General features: G+C 40.4%; 2 protein-coding genes across 4 annotated transcripts in view; both read left to right on the top strand.

Annotated features, from left to right (window-relative positions):
* The window catches only part of LOC120427287 (homeobox protein 5), a 40,861-nt gene extending 38,195 nt beyond the window's left edge, over positions 1-2,666 (top strand). For all 3 annotated transcript variants that reach the window (XM_039592139.2, XM_052711144.1, XM_039592138.2), the window contains 2 exons: positions 610-1,484; positions 1,550-2,666. In XM_039592139.2, the coding sequence (XP_039448073.2) occupies positions 610-1,484; positions 1,550-1,840 (1,166 nt within the window). In that variant the 3' untranslated portion in view covers positions 1,841-2,666. The remainder of the gene's footprint in view (positions 1-609; positions 1,485-1,549) is intronic.
* A 2,045-nt stretch (positions 2,667-4,711) lies between these two features.
* Positions 4,712-18,165, top strand: LOC120427285 (delta-1-pyrroline-5-carboxylate dehydrogenase, mitochondrial). The gene is made up of 8 exons (XM_039592136.2): positions 4,712-4,845; positions 6,227-6,517; positions 13,160-13,636; positions 13,690-13,861; positions 13,914-14,101; positions 14,159-14,749; positions 14,812-14,930; positions 16,752-18,165. Exons 2-8 carry the CDS (start codon positions 6,468-6,470, stop codon positions 16,865-16,867), a joined length of 1,713 nt encoding a protein of 570 aa, XP_039448070.1. The 5' UTR covers positions 4,712-4,845; positions 6,227-6,467; the 3' UTR covers positions 16,868-18,165.
* Positions 18,166-21,033: the final 2,868 nt, after the last annotated feature.

The following is a 21,033-nucleotide window of genomic DNA, read 5'->3' as shown; positions in this document are numbered from 1 at the left end:
CCCAAAGCACGACTTCCACTACCCAAAGCACAACTTCCACTACCCAAAGCACGACATCCCAATCCCCAAGCACAACTTCAACTACCCAAAGCTCATCTTCCACAACCCAAAGCACGACATCAACTACCCCTACCACTACATCCACAACCCAAAGCACGACTTCCACAACCCAGAGTTCATCCTCCACCACTCCTAGCACGACTTCCCAAAGCATGAGTTCCACTACCCCAAGCATGAGTTCCACAACATCATCTAGCATGGCACCAGCTTCATCCACCACCGCGAGCATGCAATCATCGACATCATCCCCGACCCCGGTCAACTGTACCGAGGCGGGCTTCTTCCCCAACCCCGACGATTGTACCAAGTTCTACCGGTGCGTCGACTGGGACGGCATGGGAGAAAACTTCTCCGTGTTCCACTTCGACTGCCCCGAGGGTACAATCTGGGACCCGAGTGTAGAAACGTGCAACCACGAGGACAGTGTCTCGCCGCCGAGAGACTGTTCCGGGAGGGGGTCTGCCCCCACCACCACTGAATCATCATCAACCGAATCCATGACGACGAGTACAGAGTCGGAGGCTGAATCTACCACGTCCATTGTTACAGGAGAAACTAGCGCCGCCACAACCACCAGTAATCCTACGACTGATGGTGCAGGTATGGAGACGACAACCGGAGGAGCGGCTCAGGAAACTACGACGGAAGCAGCCGGACAGCAAACGACGACGGAGGGAAGTCAGGAAACGACAACGCAAGCTGGAGCCGAGACTACGACACCGGCGACTCAAGAAACAACGACGGCGCCGGGTGAAACTACAACGGGAGCAGCGGAAACCACTGCTGCGTCGGAAATAACAACGTCTGCTCAGGAAACCACCACAGCTGGGCAAGAAACGACTGCAGCGCCAAGCGAGACAACAACGATAGTTCAGGAAACCACAACTGGTGCCGCTGAAACGACGACGGCTGCCGCTGAAACAACAACAACTGTTCAGGGAACGGAAGCTACAACGCAACCGGAAACTACTGCTCAACCAGCACAGGAAACGACCACACAACCGGGACAGGAAACTACCGAAGCCGGTGGGGAAGCATCGACACAGCCTACCGACGCCGGATCATCAACGGACGCTTCGACCGATGCCAGCATGGAGACGACAACCGCTGGACAGCCGGCGACGACGACTCCCGGAAGCTGCCCCGAAGGATGCCAGAGCAATTGTCCGCAGGTTGGTGAAGGCCAGGCTAGCTTCGTGTGCCCCACGGGCTTCCGTCGGCATCCGCAGGACTGCAACATGTTCTACCAGTGTACGCAGAAGCCGAACAGCATGGACTACAGCATCGTGATGTTCAGCTGCCCGAACGCGACCGTGTACAACGAGGAAGGAATCCAGTGCAGCGAACCGGCAGCCGGTGATGAGCAGTGCCAGTCGTCAAGCATGCGGTTCCTGCGCAGCGCACTCGCACCCCAGGTTCAACCGGTAAGTTACTTCAACGGGATGTTTGTTAACGTATCTTGACGGTACCTCTATCTCTCTTGTTTCAGATGCAACTTCGCTCAACGAAGCCACTCTGCCCGGCAGAGGGTCACTTCGCGTTGGACGAACAGAAGTGCAGCTCGACGTTCGTGCGCTGCCTGGCCGGCGAGGGACGCAGCAGTGACGTGCTGCAGCCCAACATGTACCGCTGCCCGAAGGGTTACGTGTACTGGAACGTGAGCCGACGCTGCGAGCGGGTGGCCAAGGTGCCCGAGTGCCAGAACACCCCGATGCAGGAGCGGTCGGAGATACCGGTCGAGTGGATCAACCTTGGCAACCGACGCAGAAGTTTGTTCTGAGCCGGATAGGAATACTCAGCGAACACTCAGAGCGAATAGTAGTCAGCGACAAACGTACACACACAACGACCACGACAAGACAAGCCTCAACGGCGTAACGTTTAAGTTAGTCATAGCGTAACTTGAGTAAGGATTATTAGCGATAGGACCTGTAACTAGGAAGCTGCCACCAACACATAAACACGCAGGACTGATTTCGACTCTCGAACGTGTAGACTTTTAGAAACATTTCGCGGAAACACGAGAGTACAAGAGTGACGTAACGGAAAGCGACATCGATCTAGGTCTAGTCAGAAAGATGTCACGTAATTCAGGAGTAGATCTACGCCATATTTTCAAGCAGCATTTAGGAAAATGACAAAAAACTATTCGAAAAAAACCGCACAAACGAGTCATTTTACGCAGTAGATATTTATTTTACTCAGCCAACCAAGCATGTAAATATTTTCCAACCTTCCGCAAAGGAGCGCGAAAATAGCATCAAAAGATGAACATTATTTTTAAGCAAGTTTTAGCCAACTATTCGCATCCAGTTCGTGGGACGGAAGGCGGCATCCGGAAGGAACCAGCAGCAGAAAACCAAGCGGCCATTATCAACCGTTCCCGCAAATGAGCCTCTCTTGCTCCGGCAGTTCGTTGAGCAAAAGAGAGTTGTGTTTATACAGTATTGTTTACGGGAATGGTGCCGCAACCAACAGGGAAGTCCCACCACCGCTGCCGTCCATGAACTATTTGCGAATGCCACACGAAAGAACGGAGCTGCCAGGTAGTGTAACTGTAACTGTAGCGTTAAGAAAGTTAGAGTAAATAAATGTAATTTATTGTACGGGTTTGGAGTTTTTCTTTCAATGTCGAATATCCCAATCACAGACTTCAGAGATACTTCAACTGTTGATATTCAAAAGAAGTACAACCTTAACAATATCGAAAGTCATTTGTGAATGCGCCCTAAACTAGATACGACCATATGTCTAATCTTGACATACAGTAGGCGGGTTGTTTGTGTTAACCTACTTCAAACAGTTAAACGGAACATGATAATTCCGATACAATAGTTTTCAATCTGCGGTTTAATGGAAGTAGAAATGTGCCCAAAAAAACTACAAAAAATCTCGATACATTTACATCACCTTTAACGTTGCAGTGTTTAAGCAGAATCAGTACAAATATTCATATGTCGTCCTTTTTTTTTTTTTTTTTTAAAGAGGCTTCAATCAAAAACCAAATAAATCCGTCCCACTCGACACTAATAGCTATATACCTGTATTCAACTCAGTGTCTAAACGGTGACGTCCGTGATTGGGAAGGGTAATGAAACATAAGTCAAACATGCTCAATATTAATAAGAGGAAAACAAGCTTATTGGCCACCAAAATTGAAGATTCAGAACTATAGTACTATTTTCAAGCGAACTGTTCAAGCTGTTTTGCTTGGTCAGCCTGAATTCTTTGCGCTCTACTGAACGATAACAACAATATGTTGTCTCATCAATCAACTTACAAAGCTTTTTATGGATAAAAGCTTTGTAAGTTGTTTGATAGCCAACTTGGAAGCTTTTAACAGGGACCATCAAATTTTACCACGCTAAAATCTTTCTTTTTGTGCAATTTTTATTTATCAATAGTTGAGTTTAAATTATATTATATCTATTACAATTTCTTCTTAATCATGCTGATGATGAAAACAATCCAAATTTTCAAGATAAATGTTTGAATTGTTATCTTACTAACGCTTTGAAAGCAAATTTAGTAAAGGCTTCACTGAACACCAAGATCTGGTGCGCCGTGGTGCGGTTTTCGTGCCACTTTAGAAACCAAACCGAGCTGTTTGTTGTCACACCATAGCAACTGTACCGAAAGCACCTTGGTACACCACCGGTGCACCCAAACTGTATACCAAGGATGCAACTCAACATATGGTTGATCCAAGTAAACCGGAGGCGACATTGTTTTGATTGAGGTTTGCCAGCCATCATTCACAACTTCGGGATGGCGTGGCGGTTGTTGTCTCCGTCTTTTTACCACGAGGTTCCTGGTTCAATCCTGGGTACAAATATTTTTGAGGATTTTTTTTCAATATTTGCTGTCAAAATTACTGATTATATACATTTTTTAAGTAACTTCTTCGAACCTGCGACGCTTTAGTCAAAGAGTTAGAAAATTGAATGGATTTTTGTAGTGGAATAGAGAAAACATTCCATATTATGCAGGCAGGTTTAAGTGAAAATGCCTATTTCAGGGTTATATGCACGAGAAGTTAAAGTTTATATTTCACGACACTACGAAATTCTATTCCTAACGAACTATTCTAAACAAATAAAAACATTCAAAAAATAAAATAATAACTGTCGAGATTCGAACCAAGAACCTTTAAAATACTAATGCACTGCCTTTGACAACCACACCATTAAGAACTGTTGAGTTCAGATGGCTTGCAAGGCATCAAGAGTTCCAAACTTCTCCCGTGTGGTAGGCGCAGAAACCATGTCAGTTTTGTGTACCCGATCCACACCGCCGTCACACCAAACTTCGGTTTGGTGCACCGATCAAGCTACCGAGTTGTGTCGGGTTTTGGGTCGTGACGAGAAATGGTGCGCATAGAAAAACCGGTATCATAGCAAACCGTTGTCGCACCCGTCAAAAGGTAAGTCTGAAATTTACCCAACTAATTTTGCACAACGTAAAAAAGTTCATCACCCTAATTCGATACCACGAACCACACGCGCCTGTATTGGTGAAACGATACCGCAGTGCTGGTGTGGCGTGTTTTTATCTGCGAGAGTAATTTTCCATTCAAAAAACATGCACCGCAGCTGGTGTGGATACGATATGTCAAACACGCCAAAAGAGAGCAGCAGCAGTCAGTTCAGTGTGCCCGTGACCAAAGCCGCGTTCGTACGGTTGGTAATGTTTTGATCGATGAAAAACAAATCCGGGGACCGAAAGTGTCGCGAAGTGTGGTTTTGGGCGTTATCTCAGTGTGAAATTTGTGTTGGAGTGTGTGTTGTAGGTGTAACCGGATAGTCTTATGTGGACTTCATTTTTGGTTTTATTAAAAACGAGTTCAATAAACGAAGTGAATCGCGATTTTATTGGATTTATCATTCCAATTAGCGCTTTGACTAGCAAGAGAGATTGAAAGAGTAAAAAACAGAGAGAAAGAGAGAAAATGAGGGAGAGAACTGAAATAACAAAAGTGTTGTCAAATATATAAGATATAAAAAAAAGAATTTTTAAAATACTGATATCTGTTCTAATCTTTATGTAACGATTGACAAGTGTAAAATTTTGAAGATTTTCTAATGGTTGGCAAGTAAGATACTTTCTGTCAAGAGTGACCATGAAATTTTTTTTTTTTTTTGTTTTCAAAATTGATTTATAAATCAATTTATCAAATCTTTGTGGTCGTAAAAAGGGTCATTATGCTCAGAAAAATAAGCTTTTATCGCTGTGAACAATTAAATCAGCAATTTAAGCTTAATTTAAGGACCTAATTTGGTATCTTTAGTGAGTCAAATATTTTAAATATTATATAATTATAAATGATCAGAAAAAGTTGATTTAGAGTGCTGACATGTTTAAAGTGGGATGACCCATTTTTAATTTAAATTTGCATGAAAAAAAAAATACTTGGCCCTCTGGAGTTTGAGATTCCCAAAAAGGTGTCACGTGGTTTATGGATTGACCCTTCTCGAGTTATCGCAGTTTGGAAATTAAGGTTTTTTACCATTTTCACGAAAAATGCAAAACTTTGAAATATGTAGTAAACGATGGCGGCAATATAGCATTGGTGAAGACTTCACTTGCTAGAAGTGGACCAATATGGAATTGTATACAAAGACGCTATCCTGCTCATTCTTAATGTAAACATTCACTGACGTGAAGGAGATGCACTATTTGCTTAAAAATCCTACCATTGACCTATTCACATTATTTTGCTTAAATTTATTTTTTACTAATTGTTTGAAACGTCCAGATTTTCTATATTTTTCGGCTTTTTCTGCAAACACAAAAGCAATCCAAAATACGGCAACTTTGATCGTCACCCAGCTGTCAAAATTTCACACATTCTCAAATATTTTAAACAACAACAAACAAAAAACTCAAGTCCGAATTCGCAAAACTCCCTCTCTTGCTCTCTCTGCTCCCAGGGAGGATAAAGCCCCCGTGCGAGTGATGAGCAAATTCGCGCTCCCACCGCAAGCCGCTCCGACTAACATAATATTAGAAGGAAAAAGTTGCATCCACTTGGGCAAAAGTCGTCTGTCGTCGTCGGTCGGTCGAGATCTCGGTCGGGTGGTCTCTGTTCTAGCTGCTGGGGGTTGCACGGAGCACTTACGTAATTTTGCTATCCTGCCTATTTTCATTTGTGCGTGGGGTTTTACAGGTTCCGAAATCCGGAAGTGGCCACTGCTGGCAACGTGCTAATCTAGTCTGTAGGAAAAGTGAGCTGGAACTTGTACAGTGATACCAAATTAGCAGTGACGAAATCGGAAATCAAGGCTGAGCAGAACAAGAAAAAGAGAAAAAAAAGAGCCACTTCCTGTCCGTAAATCGATTTTGGTCACGTAACGTTACGCCAGCGGATACATTTTTGCGGGTCAACGAAGAGGAATTAGCAGCTCAAAATGTTTGCCGTCTGCAAAAGTGGAGGAACGCTAGTCAGCAGCATTCAAAGGTTAGTTCATTGAACCAAGTTTAGTTCTAATTTTAAGCACTTTCCCTCCGCGCCCACTGCCAAAAATACCGGTCCACGGCGGATCAGGAAGTGCAAAAACCGAAAAGAAGATGGTGTCGGGGACGAAAATACCTTTGGCAGTGAGGTAAAACGTTGCATCTAATTGGTTACATTTTAGTTGCAAAGCGAAAACACACAACTGCATTCACCGAAAAAAAAGAAAAGAAGAGCGTATAATATGTATCTATCCATTTCGATACAACCACCCACCCATTTGGTTGTACAATTTGTTTTGAGAGGAATAAACTCTCAGAGTGTTTTGCTCGCGCTCCGTCTGTGCTCTCAATTTTGAGCACGCGAGAGAAACGCTCTCCCTCGCCAACTCTCTTGGATATGGAAAACTGCATTACAAAGCAAAACAAAAACAAACCAGCCCGGGGTGCGAGGTGATGTTGTTGCTAGCTGGGTAGCTGGTTCCATTCACTTTTATATGTGTTTGTGAGCTTTCGTAAAAGTTTGCTCATGTGTTTGTTTTTATCCATCTTTTTATCATTCTAGACTTAGTTTATTTCTGCAATAAACAGATAGATTTTTTCTTCAATTCATGTATAAACTGCCTTATTATGTATAAGAACTAAGGTTTTTTTGAATGCAAATACGACTCCAAAGCATCACATTCTCATTTCAATGGCAGTTTTATTCAATGGCATGCTGGCGACATATGAAGGCAGTTTTTTTTATTTAAAAATAAAAATAAGTTTGATTTCGTTATAAAATATGTTATAGAATGTTTTATTAATCATTTTGAAAACCATTTAAAATAAAGCAAATTCAAGTTTCATTTAAAAGGTTGGCCTACGAATATTTCTCAAAAATCAAGTGACTAAAAATTAAAAAAAAATATTGCTAACACTTAATTATCTTACAAATAAAAATATTCAATGGATTGAATTACATGAAAAACAATTTAAAATAAAGAATTATTTTCAATTTATGTAGAAAGCCTACATAATTAAGGTAAACCTTTAAAAATTACGGGTAGAGGTTTAGGGACCATACATAGATTGCGTGATGAATGCAATTAACGATTTTTCACAAACAAATATCAATTAAATTCATCGTAACAATTTATGACAACAATTTATTTACCCGAAATAACGTAGATTGTATGTTTTTCGTGGCAACGACCGTTTTGGCGAACATAAGGTAATGATGAAGATTTGTTGAACACACCAAATCAATTATTTTTGGGTGTGCAGTTCTATTTTTTTCTGTACATGCTTTTCGTGTAAACGATTTCTCATACAATATTACATGCTTTTGTTCACAAAGGTGATGTGCATGCTTTTTCAGTTCATTTTTGCTGACTTGCAGTTAAAATTTTGTATGGAGCTGTCAAAGTTTGCAGAAATTCCAGCAAGTTTTCATCACTAGCACCATCTACACTAGTATGTTATGTTTTAGTCATGTAGGCACGACAAAAAATTCTTTTAAATACCAAATATTATTGAAAATTTTACCGCTAAAAGTTTTTTTTCGCTAATTGTATTAGTCTATTTTCAAGTTTTCTAAAGCATTCTGTAATACTTATTGCTTCCATTTATTATTTATTGACAAAAATACATTTAACAAAAAGTTTTTATATAATCAAAAAACATTCAAACCCTGTTTTTCAAACTGTTACTTCAAGTAAAGGTTCTCTACTTCCTAAAACCTGTGATAGTTATAACCTTAACGGCATTTAGTTTAGTAGGAAAAATTTCGAAATTGTAATAGAATCATCCGAAGTAAAGACTTTTATCACCATTTAGGAATTCTAACAGAGTGCATTACTAAAGAATTTCTGCAATGTCTGTCACGTTTTGAGCTTGCATTATTCCGCTGGCATTGGCACTGTTCCTCACCTGTCGGTTAAAAATAAATCCATGAAAATAGCTTTGAAGCTGAACAGCCGCCGACACTTAAGTCCTCATATCTATATTTGTCACACTTGTATGCGCAAAACATGTCCAAATTCATAATTGAAAGTGACTTGTAATTATTTGCTTTAAGGAACTTAAAATATAACACAATTGCAATTTCAACAATACTTTTGAACAATATCTTTAAAATTCTTACTTTGCGTTACACGCCCTTTTCTAACGATACGCTAGAGTTCACGACTTCGTCAGTGTTGTTTTCCTACCCTGAAAAAGTGCTAGAAACGAACAGCTGATTGTTGTTGCATAAACAGGTTTTGCTTTTTTCCCATCATAGTCATCATCGTGCTGGGCAGATATCGCATAGCAACACTTAGTTGGAGATCATTCCACAGCGCTACTAATTATAACACTCAGCAATGCGAAGCTTCTCAATAATTCAAACACTATAGCAAATTTGTCACTTAGCGATACAAATGGGTTCTACATCGGACGTAAGTGATGTGTTTGCGTTAGAATTAGCACGTTGGACAACAACAACAACTGTTGCTAAATATATTTAGATAGTGCCAGCAGGACGTGTTACTAGCAACTGTTTGTTTTCAAGAGATAAGTTTAATCCAAGGATTATAACCGGCTCCGTGGCTTAATGGTTACGGCTTCTGTCTCCCAATCAGAAGGTTCAGGGATCAAATCCCGGTCGGTACCTTTGAAATTTGGAATCAGGAATTTGAATATGAATAAAAACTAAAATGAATCAGGTGGGATTCGAACTCACACCTTTGGATTGGTGGTCTGGGACGCTAAGCAGTCGGCCATCAGAAGGTTTACACTCTTGCAGTGAATTGATCCGTAGTGTTGAAACATGTTATCTTCTCATATTAAATACGCGCTGATCCCTGATTTGCCTGAGGGGATTGGAAGTCTAAATATAGATCGAGTTTCCTTCAGATGCTTGCTTATATGTTTAGGCGGGGCCGAACAATGCCCAGCGACCTCGGAATTGGACCGCAAGGAGCTCTGTCATTCTGAAATGGGTCGTTGGAAGCAGCGCGAGGGCTGTCACCACCTAATACCCGGGACTGAGATAAGTTGTATCAGCATTCGGCATATACACAGTCTGATACTAATTATACTTTCCCATAATTTCGCTACCGGTTAGCGGGTATTGGATTGGACCACACACACACATAAGTTTAATCCAAGGATTACATTATTATTTTTAAACCAGAGTGAGTTTTTAACATCAATTTAAAATTATTTTCATAAATATGAAAAGAAATCTAATAACAATCAATCTTTGTCTTATCACCATATCAATTTAACTTTCCAAATGACGACCATATAAATACGCTAAGCCACCTTGCAAATTGTTAATCGGTGTCACTAACTGTAAATCACCAGATACTGAATTCCCCCACGGTGGGTGCATTTTGCTGATAAGGGTTCAAGGTTAAACAGAACCCAGAAATGTACCAGTTGGCAACAAACTCTCCAAAACGGGTTAACTAGCAGACAGTGTACGACTTGTTGTTGTTGTTGTGGTAGTTGTTCAATCAGTGCAAAACTGGGAACTGGCTTTTTATTGCTTTTGCCTGATGGCCACTTGAGTAAGATCGTAAAATTTGTTTTTGCTTGTACAGAACAGGATTGCCGCTGCTTAAAAAAAAAGTTTCTGGAACAATCGCTCTGTAATCAAATATAAATTTGATTGGTTAAACCTAATTTGACTATGGAAATAGTTTATTTTCAACGCAATTTTAATGTTTAAAATTTAAATGTTAAATGGCATAAATCAACAAACATTTAAATCAGGTTATACAATTTTTTAAAGAAATTTCCATACCGTTACACACACACACACACAACACTTACTCTATGACACAAGCTATATGAAAAAGGCGCAATGCAAAAGGATTTTTCAACCTCTGATTTTAATAAAATTTCAGTCTGCCGTCCGCCTTAATCAGATGTAAAGTTCTCAGATTCGTAACCCAAATGTCATGAGTTCGAATCCCAAGCTGAAGGTTTTCTAAGTGCAAAATAAGTTTGAGGCCAAAGAGGCATTTTTTTACTTTGAATATTGGACCTCTGGTTGCTGAGATACAGCGGATAAAAGAAAAACAAACAGGAAAATTTAAGTTTTCAGAGGTTTATCTAAACAACCTCCTTCAGCAACGAATGGTCCAGTTTTAAATGCAAAAAAAAATAAATGTGAAATCCGGAAAAAATAAAATATATCAATCAAAAATTCTTTCTAAAGATACAGGCAAGTGACCTGATTGCTCAAAAAAGACTCAGTCACTCGCGAGCACAAATCTAGCACGACGAAAAACTACTCTGATGTATTCCTACCGTTCTTCACTTCCACACCAATCGCTACTGAACACTCTCTCTTTGCTCTCCATCTCACTCCAATCGGGTAGTACAGCGAGCTGACTGAGAATAGTTTGCGATCGGCTTTGCTTTGATCATTTAAGAAATTGCTTAAAATCAAGCATATCAATAATATTTTGCAATTTTTTTGTTTACACAACACACAAAGACACATTTGGCAGCAATTTCCACCATACCAAATTCTAATTGATGGCAAACTGTGGTAGTGCAGGCCAAGTGTGCGCCGCGCCAGTATTTTTTTGGCTCTCTCCTCTCTGAGCATATTTGTGTGTGATCCAGGTTGACGGACGGAGTAGGAAAAGAAATTCACGAAGTATTGGTTTCGCTGAGTGGATCGATTGAGCTGACAGCCAGCGTGTCGTGTTCGCTCGCGAATGGTTGCGCGCTCCAGTCGACAAAGATTTGTTCGTTGGTGAGTGAGTGACTTCTGATCTTTGAACTGAAAATCAGGGCCCTTGGATACAGGTTTTCGAATATTTACATTGCATTTTTGTTGCCAAAATTGTATGGAGGCTTGTATGGGTGAACCAATGACCAAATACAAGTAAGTCCATTTACGGAATTCGAGGAGAATTGCTCGAATAATATAACCTTAAAAATAATTTTGTTAATATTACCTTAAAAACGTTACTGAATCCACAGTATGGTGGTTGATGCCTTCCGCACAATAATTTTTTTTTTGGTAAAATAAAAATTTTCAATCTATAAATGATAGGGTATTTTCAATTTTATACTATCATTTGAAGGCCTTTTAATTATCCAAAAAACGATGGATCGCATTATTTTCACAATTTTCATCGAAGTTTTTAAGATCCGGCCCCTAAAAGTTGTATGAATAACATCTAAGTGCTAAAAATTTTTTGATGTAGTTATCAAATCATCGATGTTTTAGGTTCATTTGAAAGGTCTTTCAATAAACTAACTAAAGTGAGGTTGCATGATGGACCGACACCATTTTCATCGATGTTTTTGAGATCCGGCCTCCAAAAATTGTGCTATTTATATCAGTTATCAGATCTTCGATGTTTTGGTCTCGTTGTAGAGGTCTTTTTAAAATGTATAACATTTTCTTACAAAAACCACCCTTTTGCGATCTTCCGGACTTTCCTCACAATGGTTTCTTTAGCATAACTTGTGATGTACTTTACTAAACTTCATAATTTTCAATAGGGACTTATGGGACCCCAGGACGGACCGAATGAGACTCAAACGATTAAAATCGGTTCAGCCAGTGCTGCGATAATTGAGTGAGAATTTTTCGGTGCACACATCCACATCCAAACATACACACAGCCATTTGTTCAGTTTTGATTCTGAGTCGATATGTATTCGTGAAGGTGGGTCTAGCAGCTCGTATTCATTCATTTTTGGCTCGCAAGCTTAATAGTGAGTTTTGCCCGCAATTCTAAACCTTTGGGATCCAATGACATAGCTGCTCAACATGTTCTCTTGTCTGCCATAATCGATGTACAGCCATTAATATTTGAAGAGTTTATTTCTAGAGTTTTTTTTTGAAAAGGTCCTATAAACAAAATTTTCAATTTTTGCTTTTTGGGTGTTCTTAGAACCACCTTGAGTCAGGGGTATTAAAAAACACCCAAAAAGCAAAAAGTGAAAATTTTGTTTATAGGACCTTTTCAAAAAAAACTCGAGATTTTAACTTATTGGTTTTCAACAGACAGAGAATCAATTTCTTGACGAACGTATTTTGCGACCACAGAGAAACAAGCCAAACAAGAGATAACAATATAGAAAAGAAAGTCATGAAAATCAACGGTGTCTTGGATTTGGGAACAAACTGAACGACACTTTCGATGAAACAGAACCGTACGCCTTGCTGGCATTAATATGATTTCAAATTTATTTTCCAAACATACTTCAACTTGTAAGACTTGTCTAATAAATGCTTATTTTAAAGAAAAAAAAAATAGCTGGCGTTAGCGTTCAGGTGTATATTGGATAACATTAAATTGTATAAAAGACGAAAAAAGTTTGGTTGTATGAGAATAATCCCAAAAAACCTTACGGTGCGCTTTGGCCAGGCCCACCGTGGAAAGATAACCGCATAGATGGATCGTTGAAATGCATTTCAACCCATGGGTTGAGTTTATGCATGAATTGAATAATCAATAACAATGATGTGGGATGAGATAAGGCTGCATAGAAAAGGGCTTTTAAATTAAATTGTGTTGTATTAAAAATATGTTTTTATTCTACTTAACTGTCCACTTTTGTGGACAAAGTTAATCGCAAATGATTTAAATTACAGCATTTAATTTTAAATTGATTCAAACAACCTTTTTTTCTGTCGTTCCATTACCTTCAGGTATGGCGTCCGCTGCATCGGCTCGATCGTGCCGGACAACCGGCTGCCCGAGTTCCCGCTCGTCAACGAGCCCGTGCTCGAGTACAAGAAGGGCTCCAAGGAGCGCAAGGAGCTGGAAGCTGCCCTGAAAAAGACTGCCGCCAAGACGGAGGACGTGCCGATCATCATCGGCTCGGAGGAGTTCCGCACGAACGAGGTGCGCCACCAGGTGATGCCCCACAACCACAGTCAAAAGATCGCCCAGTTCTACTGGGCCGACAAGAAGCTGGTGGAGAAGGCGATCAAGACGGCCACCGAAACGCAGGTCAAGTGGGACCGGACGCCGATCGCCGAGCGGATAAAGATCTGGCAGAAGGCGGCCGACCTGATGGCGGGCCCGTACCGGCAGGAACTGAACGCCGCGACGATGCTGGGACAGGCCAAGACGGTGATCCAGGCGGAGATCGATTCGGCGGCCGAACTGATTGACTTTATCAGGTGAGTTTTATTGAGAGCTGTGCAGAGCAATATCTTATGTGTTGAACTTTTAGAATGAACACCTTCTACCTGAAGGAGGCCACCAAGTACCAACCGATCAGCGAAAACGCCAAAGTGACCAAGAACTCGCTGCGGTTCCGAGGTATTGACGGCTTCGTGGCCGCCATCAGCCCCTTCAACTTTACTGCCATCGGTGGAAACCTTGCCTACACGCCGGCGTTGATGGTGAGTTCCTAACCAGAACAAGCTCTTCAAAAGTCTAACCCGATCTTTTCAGGGCAACGGTGTGTTGTGGAAGCCCTCGGACACGGCACTCCTGTCCAACTACGTCATCTTCAAGATCATGCGCGAGGCCGGCGTGCCCCCGGGCGTGGTCAACTTCATTCCAACCGACGGTCCGGTCTTTGGGGACAACATCACGGCGTCCCCGCATCTGGCCGGTATCAACTTTACCGGTTCCGTACCGTAAGTTTCTCTTATCTCTAATTTAGAGTATCATCCACCTAACCAACTCCTGTGCAGGACGTTCAACCGGCTGTGGCGCCAGGTCGGCGAAAACATCAACATCTACAACAACTTCCCGCGGCTCATCGGCGAGTGCGGCGGCAAGAACTACCACTTTATCCACCCGACGGCGGACGTCCAGTCGGTGGTGAACGGCACGATCCGGTCCTCGTTCGAGTTTTGCGGCCAAAAGTGCTCCGCCTGCTCGCGCATGTACGTCCCCGAGTCGCTCTGGCCCAAGGTCAAGGAGGGCCTGATCAAGGTGCGCGACACGCTCAAGATCGGCGACGTGACGGACTTTAACAGCTTCACGTCGGCCGTCATCGACGACAAGGCGTTCGCACGGATCAAGTCGTACATCGATCATGCGAAGAATTCCAAAAACCTGGAGATCGTTGCCGGAGGCAAGTACGACGACAGCAAGGGCTACTTCATCGAGCCGACGATCGTGCAGTCGAGCGATCCGCTGGACAAGATCATGACCGAGGAGATCTTCGGCCCGGTACTTTCTATTTACGTGTACAAGGACAAGGAGCTGGACCAGACGCTCAAGATGGTCGGCACGTCGACGCGGTTCGCGCTGACCGGGGCGGTGTTCTCGAAGGATGAGTGAGTGTCATCGACTTTCGTCAATCTTCCAAAAAATTACTGATATTTGTGTACTTTTGCAGAGCCTTCCTGAAGCGAGCTTTGGACGAACTCAAACTGACTGCGGGCAACTTCTACGTGAACGACAAGTCCACCGGATCCGTGGTCGGCCAGCAGCCGTTTGGTGGTGGTCGAATGTCAGGTGAGTTTGCTACAGTCTAGACTCAATTATCTGAAGGTTTGTATGGATGTTCGGATATTCGAATCATGGACAAAACATATTTTTCGTATTTTTGCCTATTAAAATACGAAATGATTTTCCTTCAATATTCATCACCGCCATTTTGGCCGCCATCTTGGATGTACAATTTCTGAATAACTATAGCGCAATTCCAGCCCAAAACAGGAACTTAGGTACTTTTTTCTCGACCCCCTCCGATTTCAATGAAACTTTGTAGACATGTTATCCTACGCTTATGTAAGCCATTTTTGTGTACATGGAACCAGTTTCACTCGATAATGACATTTGAGAAGGGCGTTAGTGTTTTAAATATTTTTTGTAATTCGTAATTTAAATATTTCTGTAAGCCGTTGCATCGTATCAAAAAGTGGTCAAAGACCAGCCGGACCCTAAGATGACAGTTTTCGTGAGTTGCGTGTATTCACCGACAGATGGCCAGTGGGCCTCGTCGGAGTCCGCCCATTAAATGCGCAACTCAACATTTGCATGGGAAACTTTTATTTCGTGACGGCTTTCGCGGCACACTCACTTCGACTGTTCTAGACTAATATTTGATCGTGGCGTATCTCTAAGCAAATTTTTAAAGAAAATGATTCCAGACTGCTTATTTTATCGTTTAAACTGAATCAAGGCCAAAACTATATTTAATTAAACTATGCGCCATTTTCAAAAGTATGGCTAGATAATATCGAAGGCCGCCATCTTAGGCCCACTGGGCCCACAAAAAGGGGTCAGTTTGTATGGGAGCCTGAAAGTGGTAGACTGAAAGAAAAAAACACGCCACTTTCATGAGATTTTTTGATTTTTATGTTTAAAAGTCAAATTTAAAGGTGAGCCCACGATTTTTTTCGTTCAAAATTTTTGTGAAAATAGCCTAAGATGTGACAAAAAGACTCACGAAAAATGGTTGGTTGGTATAGTATGGTTTTTGGCGATTTCTGTATGACAGACTTGATTTTTCAGCCTCGTAAATATTTTTACCGGAAAGCTCGTCGAATTTCCCATAAGATTTTTTTTTTTCAAAATTTCAGTTCTCAGCGACTACAATTATCACGCCCGAAATCCTCACCGCCCTTCTTTCCGTCGCGAGATACTCAGCAAAAATAATTGTCGGTCTCTATCTCGTGTTTGCACAATCCCTCGAGACGTTCTCTTTTTTTCTCATTCCCGCACTCACAATCATCCCTCCTCGACAGAGCGTAACCGGAAAAGCCGCCAAAAAAACAAAATTTGCCAACGCAGTTTAACGGGACGTTGCGGTTTTTTGAGAAAACAAAAGAATCTTGGGCGAGTGTTCGTGAACGAGGAAAAGAGAAGGAGTGACAGAAAGAGAATGCGCTTGCTAGCAATCACGAGATATAACAAGAGAACTCACAAGCTATGGTGACGATCGCTATAGCCTCTGATGTGTTGGTGTAGGAATCATCAAATGATAGTTTTTTTCTATCACTCAATAACAATACTGGCCCCATCTTATTTTTAAACACGCGATTTTTTGAAAGGGGAATTTAGCGAAAGAAATTGTTTCCTTTTTAAATTATAAATTTTAGCAACTCTCCCAAGCATAATTTTTTTTTAATTTTATTTTAGTATTAAATTAGGAGATCAGAGTAAATATCAATTTAAAAATCTTTCTTCGGATATTTGGTTATTTTTCATAAACTAAATGTTATAACTTAATTGAAATTTAAAATTGATTATTTTTGCCTTTTGCAAAAACAAGATGTAAAAAATACATCTCATGGAATTTAAAAACTGAATTTCGATATTTTTTCTTCCCAGGAACCAACGACAAGGCCGGCGGTCCACACTACATTCTCCGGTGGTGCACGCCTCAATCCATCAAGGAAACGTTTGTTCCGCTGGACGAGGTCGACTATCAGTACATGCGAGAATAAGCAGCTTCTCCTGAGCAAGAAAGAAACTAAATCCTGACCCGTTCGCCTCCCCTTTCCTTCGTTTAGATATTTGCTTCTGGGTCTCACCGAAGAACCCACTTTTCCTTCCCTTTACTAGAAGTATTGTTTTACCCTTAAGCGTCTCGAAAAACTACCAAGAGCAAGAAGAAGAAGCAGGCTTCACGAACACCCACGTGACGGAGCTGAGTGATATTTGATTCTCGATTTGTTGGCCCCTCCCCCTCAACCGCCTTCCTTTTTGCTGCTTTTGTTTTGGACACAGTCACACTAACACACACGAAGCACACATCCCAAAGCATTTGTACTATTCTCACACAAGCACACATACACACACCAACACATGCTCGAACCACAATCTGAACGGTCTTTTACATTGAACGCAACACAGCACTACTTAAAACATTTAAGTAATTTTGTGAGCTAAATTTGCCCTCGAAAAAGGAAGAAACTGGTTTTGTTCTACACAAGAGAAGAAAAAATTGTTTGTTGATCAATAAATGTTATTTATGCGTTGAGAAAAAACACAAACACACTACAAAAATCTTTTGTTTTGAGTTGTTTGATTTATTGTCATTATTTGTACGAGACTTTCTCGAAATGTTTGAGCTCGTTTTTTGCTGCTGGCAAACTTGTACCACTGACAATATAAATGTAGCGAAGGAAAGCCACAACTTTGCGACTAAAATAGTTGATTACCTTTCGCTGGAGAAAACAGAAAGTTAAAAAAAAAAACATTTGTTGAATTAAACATAAAACCAAAATAATCGCACTATCACATGTATCGCAACACAATAAGGAAGTAATAATCGATGTTGACTTACCGTAAATAAACCACTAATCAGTCAGCAATCAAAAAGCAAAAAGAAAGCAAAAATTGCACACCCAAATAAAACAAACTATTCAACTAGCAGTAGCACTCCTGTACCAAAGTTCAAGTTTTGTTTTTGTTTTGTCATACCATACGATACCATACACCATACACAAACACGCCACCCACAATTGCGTTTTGAACAACAAACACACACTCACACACACACACGTATAACACACATTAAAAATTCTTGATGAGATCTGATGAGAATTGTCGAAATTATCTAAATACATCATGGGAAGTCAAGTGTTGTTCGACTGCTAAACATTGTGGAATACCTATGTGTATAACGTATGAATAATGGAGCCAGTAAATGGTGATGATGATGAAGAAGAAAAAACTGAGATAATTTTTAGTAGCTATTAAGAAACGAAAAAAAATCGAGTTGGTAAATGTTTAAAAACTATCAACGGTGTTGCGTTTAATTTCTGCGGAAAAATATGAGAAATCAATTTAATAATTATATCACCGTCATGCTATCTTGACGCATGTCTAAAATATTTTTCAGGGGTGGTTCGATTGTCCAAAGTGAAATTTTTACGAGGCCTTCGGAGAATCGAGTCTGGACTGTACTGAAAAGCACTACTCGACCATCCGAAGTCCTCGCATAAAATTGACTTCATACAGTCGAATCGCGTGAAAAGATTTTTTTTTCTGTTGTCTTTTAGGTAGATCGCTAAGCTCAAATTCGTCATCGTTAAAAGGTGTAGCCATTAATTTACCCACGGCAAAGCCACACCACACCACCACTCCTGTCAGAAAAGGGTAAATATTATTGTTGGATTACAGTCATCCCTCATATTCGGAACAGTTTACAGAACGGTCAATGTTCAAAAAATCATAGCAAATCGATAATTGAACTTAACGATTCGCGTTTACCTTCATTTGAAAGCTTTTCTTGCGATCTTTCGAATAATGTATCAAACAACAGTAAATTTAAATTTTTATATCAAGTTTTTGAAGAAAAACGTTGACCCTTGAAATCCACAAATTCGGAACACTTTTTTCTTACGGATGTAAACAAACTTTGGTTCTCTCCATGAGTACATATTTTTTACAAAATAATGACTTCACGCACTGAAACTAACCAAATTCAAGCTTAGTTTTATGAATGGTCTGATAACTTTTTTTGTGAAAATATCAGTTAAATTCAGGTGTTCCACAATTGTGGGAGGCACAATAATATCCCACAATTATGGAACAGACAATTTGGAGGCAGTATTTTGCTGCTCTGGATAATTAGTCTTGAAATGAGGGTTTTTGTTCAGAAAGTACTACTTTTAATAGTGAAACAGAAAGATAATGTCCAAATAAAGGTCCTAAAAAAAGTAGGGTCGCCAGAAAAGATGCATTTGGCATGCTATCCAGGTTTTCAAGCGAAGATGGCGTTCGAATGGTGAACGTCCGAAATGTCAAAATCGCGCAGTGGTAAATGTGGCTGTCATGCCATGGCACTCTTTTTTCGTAATGTTGGTACCACTGCGTGATTTTGACATTTCGGGCGTTCACCTTTCGAACGCCATTTTCGCTTAAAAATCTGGATTGACAAATTATCACAAAAGGATGACTGTACATGACGAATAATTTCCGTGATTCGCCTATCCAAGAGCTTCGGACTAGCAAACTTCGGACAGTCGAAACTTCGGATAGTCGAATCCTACACATTTTCAATTCTGGAGTTTTTTTTGATTAGGTCCTATAAACATATGAAAGACAATAGTTTATCGGTCCTTTTCAAAAAAAACTCTGGAATTGTTCACTAAAAGCCCTTTTTTCGAGAAATCTACAAAAAGACGATTCACAGTAATGCTAAGAACAAGATTATCCGTTCGACGCTGTGTGGTGGACGCAGAACTTTGCGGCTGTCATCATAGTCTGCCTGTTATCGACCATTGAACAAAGCAACCCCTGTAGATTGCTCGACTGACAGATCATTGAAAAATCGAACTGGCGGAAATGTTGCGTCTGCGTCCGGGTCGGAAGGACAATCTTGTTCTCACCTTAAACTTTGCAAACGTTCGTTGAAAGCTGTAAGTGTCTTTTATTACGTAACGTTGTTCGGAGAATGTGTTACGCTCCATACATATTAGCCCGGGTCAAAAAAATTAAAAATGCTCAAATCAAAAATTATTTGAGATTGCCCGAAAGAGTACTCCAAATGGGGCCTCCAGCCCCAATTTCAGCTCATTTGGATTAAAACTGGCTTGCCTTGAGCAGGAACAAGTTTAAATGGGATTTTACCCGTAAAACTTGAGCATTTAGGTAAATTGCTCTGTACAAGTCAGCTGGTAATAAATAACGATATTTGCATACGATGGGGTCCAAGGGGATGTTCTGGGGAACAATTCCTCAGAAGAGTGCAAGATGATCCGAGGCCTCTGGTCGCGCCTAGAAGCAGATTTATTCCGGCGTCGCCGAAATTCTCATGGTCCCAGCATAATGTAGGGGAGAGTGGGGAGACTTGATCCCCGGGGACACTTGATCCCAAGCCTGTATCTCGTCAGCATGTGGGTAAAACAATTAGCTTTGTTCTAGAAAGTTGTGCAAAATTAACTAAAACTCATTGTAGAAAACAAAGAAAAAATTTTAAAAATGTTTAGATTGAGTTACACACATTTTTCTAAAACGAGCTGCAAAAAACTTCCAAGAGATCTTTTTTGCTTTTTTTAATATGCATGGAAAACACTAAAAAAATATTCAAAAAAATATTTTTTATTTGTGAATTGTTTGATAAACTTATCAACTCCAAAACCCTTACGCATTTGATGTTAAATTTATCGTCATACTATTTTTACAATCAATTGTTTAAAAAAGTGCGTTTAGGGAGACTTGATCCCTGCATTTTTACAGTCACTGGAATCAGCCTCAAGATTAATTAATTGGGCTGGGTTTTCATACATAGTTTCCTTTAGTATAGTTGTACATAACTTACTGCAGTTTGAACCTTTTTTCAAAAGTTTTGTAAACAAAAATTTCCAGCTTTTGTAAACATGCTTAATTTTGGTCTAAAAAATAATATTTTAAGGTTTTAATTATTTTACATACTAAACTTGTTATATTTTGAACACAAACGTACAGGTTTTATGTGAAATTGCTGTAACTTATAGAAAATTAAAAGTTTGGATGAATAAGAAACGTTTTGCTTAAGATTTCTTCAAAATGTTGAAAGGGGGATCAAGTTACCCCTAACATTTTGAAAATGCCGGTTTAAAATATTTTTTTAAAACGCTTGGCATGATTCGAAGAGTTCATCTGATGAAATACCCTTATTAGC

This window comes from Culex pipiens, chromosome 1, assembly GCF_016801865.2.
Source record: "Culex pipiens pallens isolate TS chromosome 1, TS_CPP_V2, whole genome shotgun sequence".
In the NCBI taxonomy this organism is placed as follows: domain Eukaryota; kingdom Metazoa; phylum Arthropoda; class Insecta; order Diptera; family Culicidae; genus Culex; species Culex pipiens.
The sequence above is the reverse complement of the archived record's forward strand: the minus strand, read 5'-3'. Positions and strand labels throughout refer to the sequence as shown.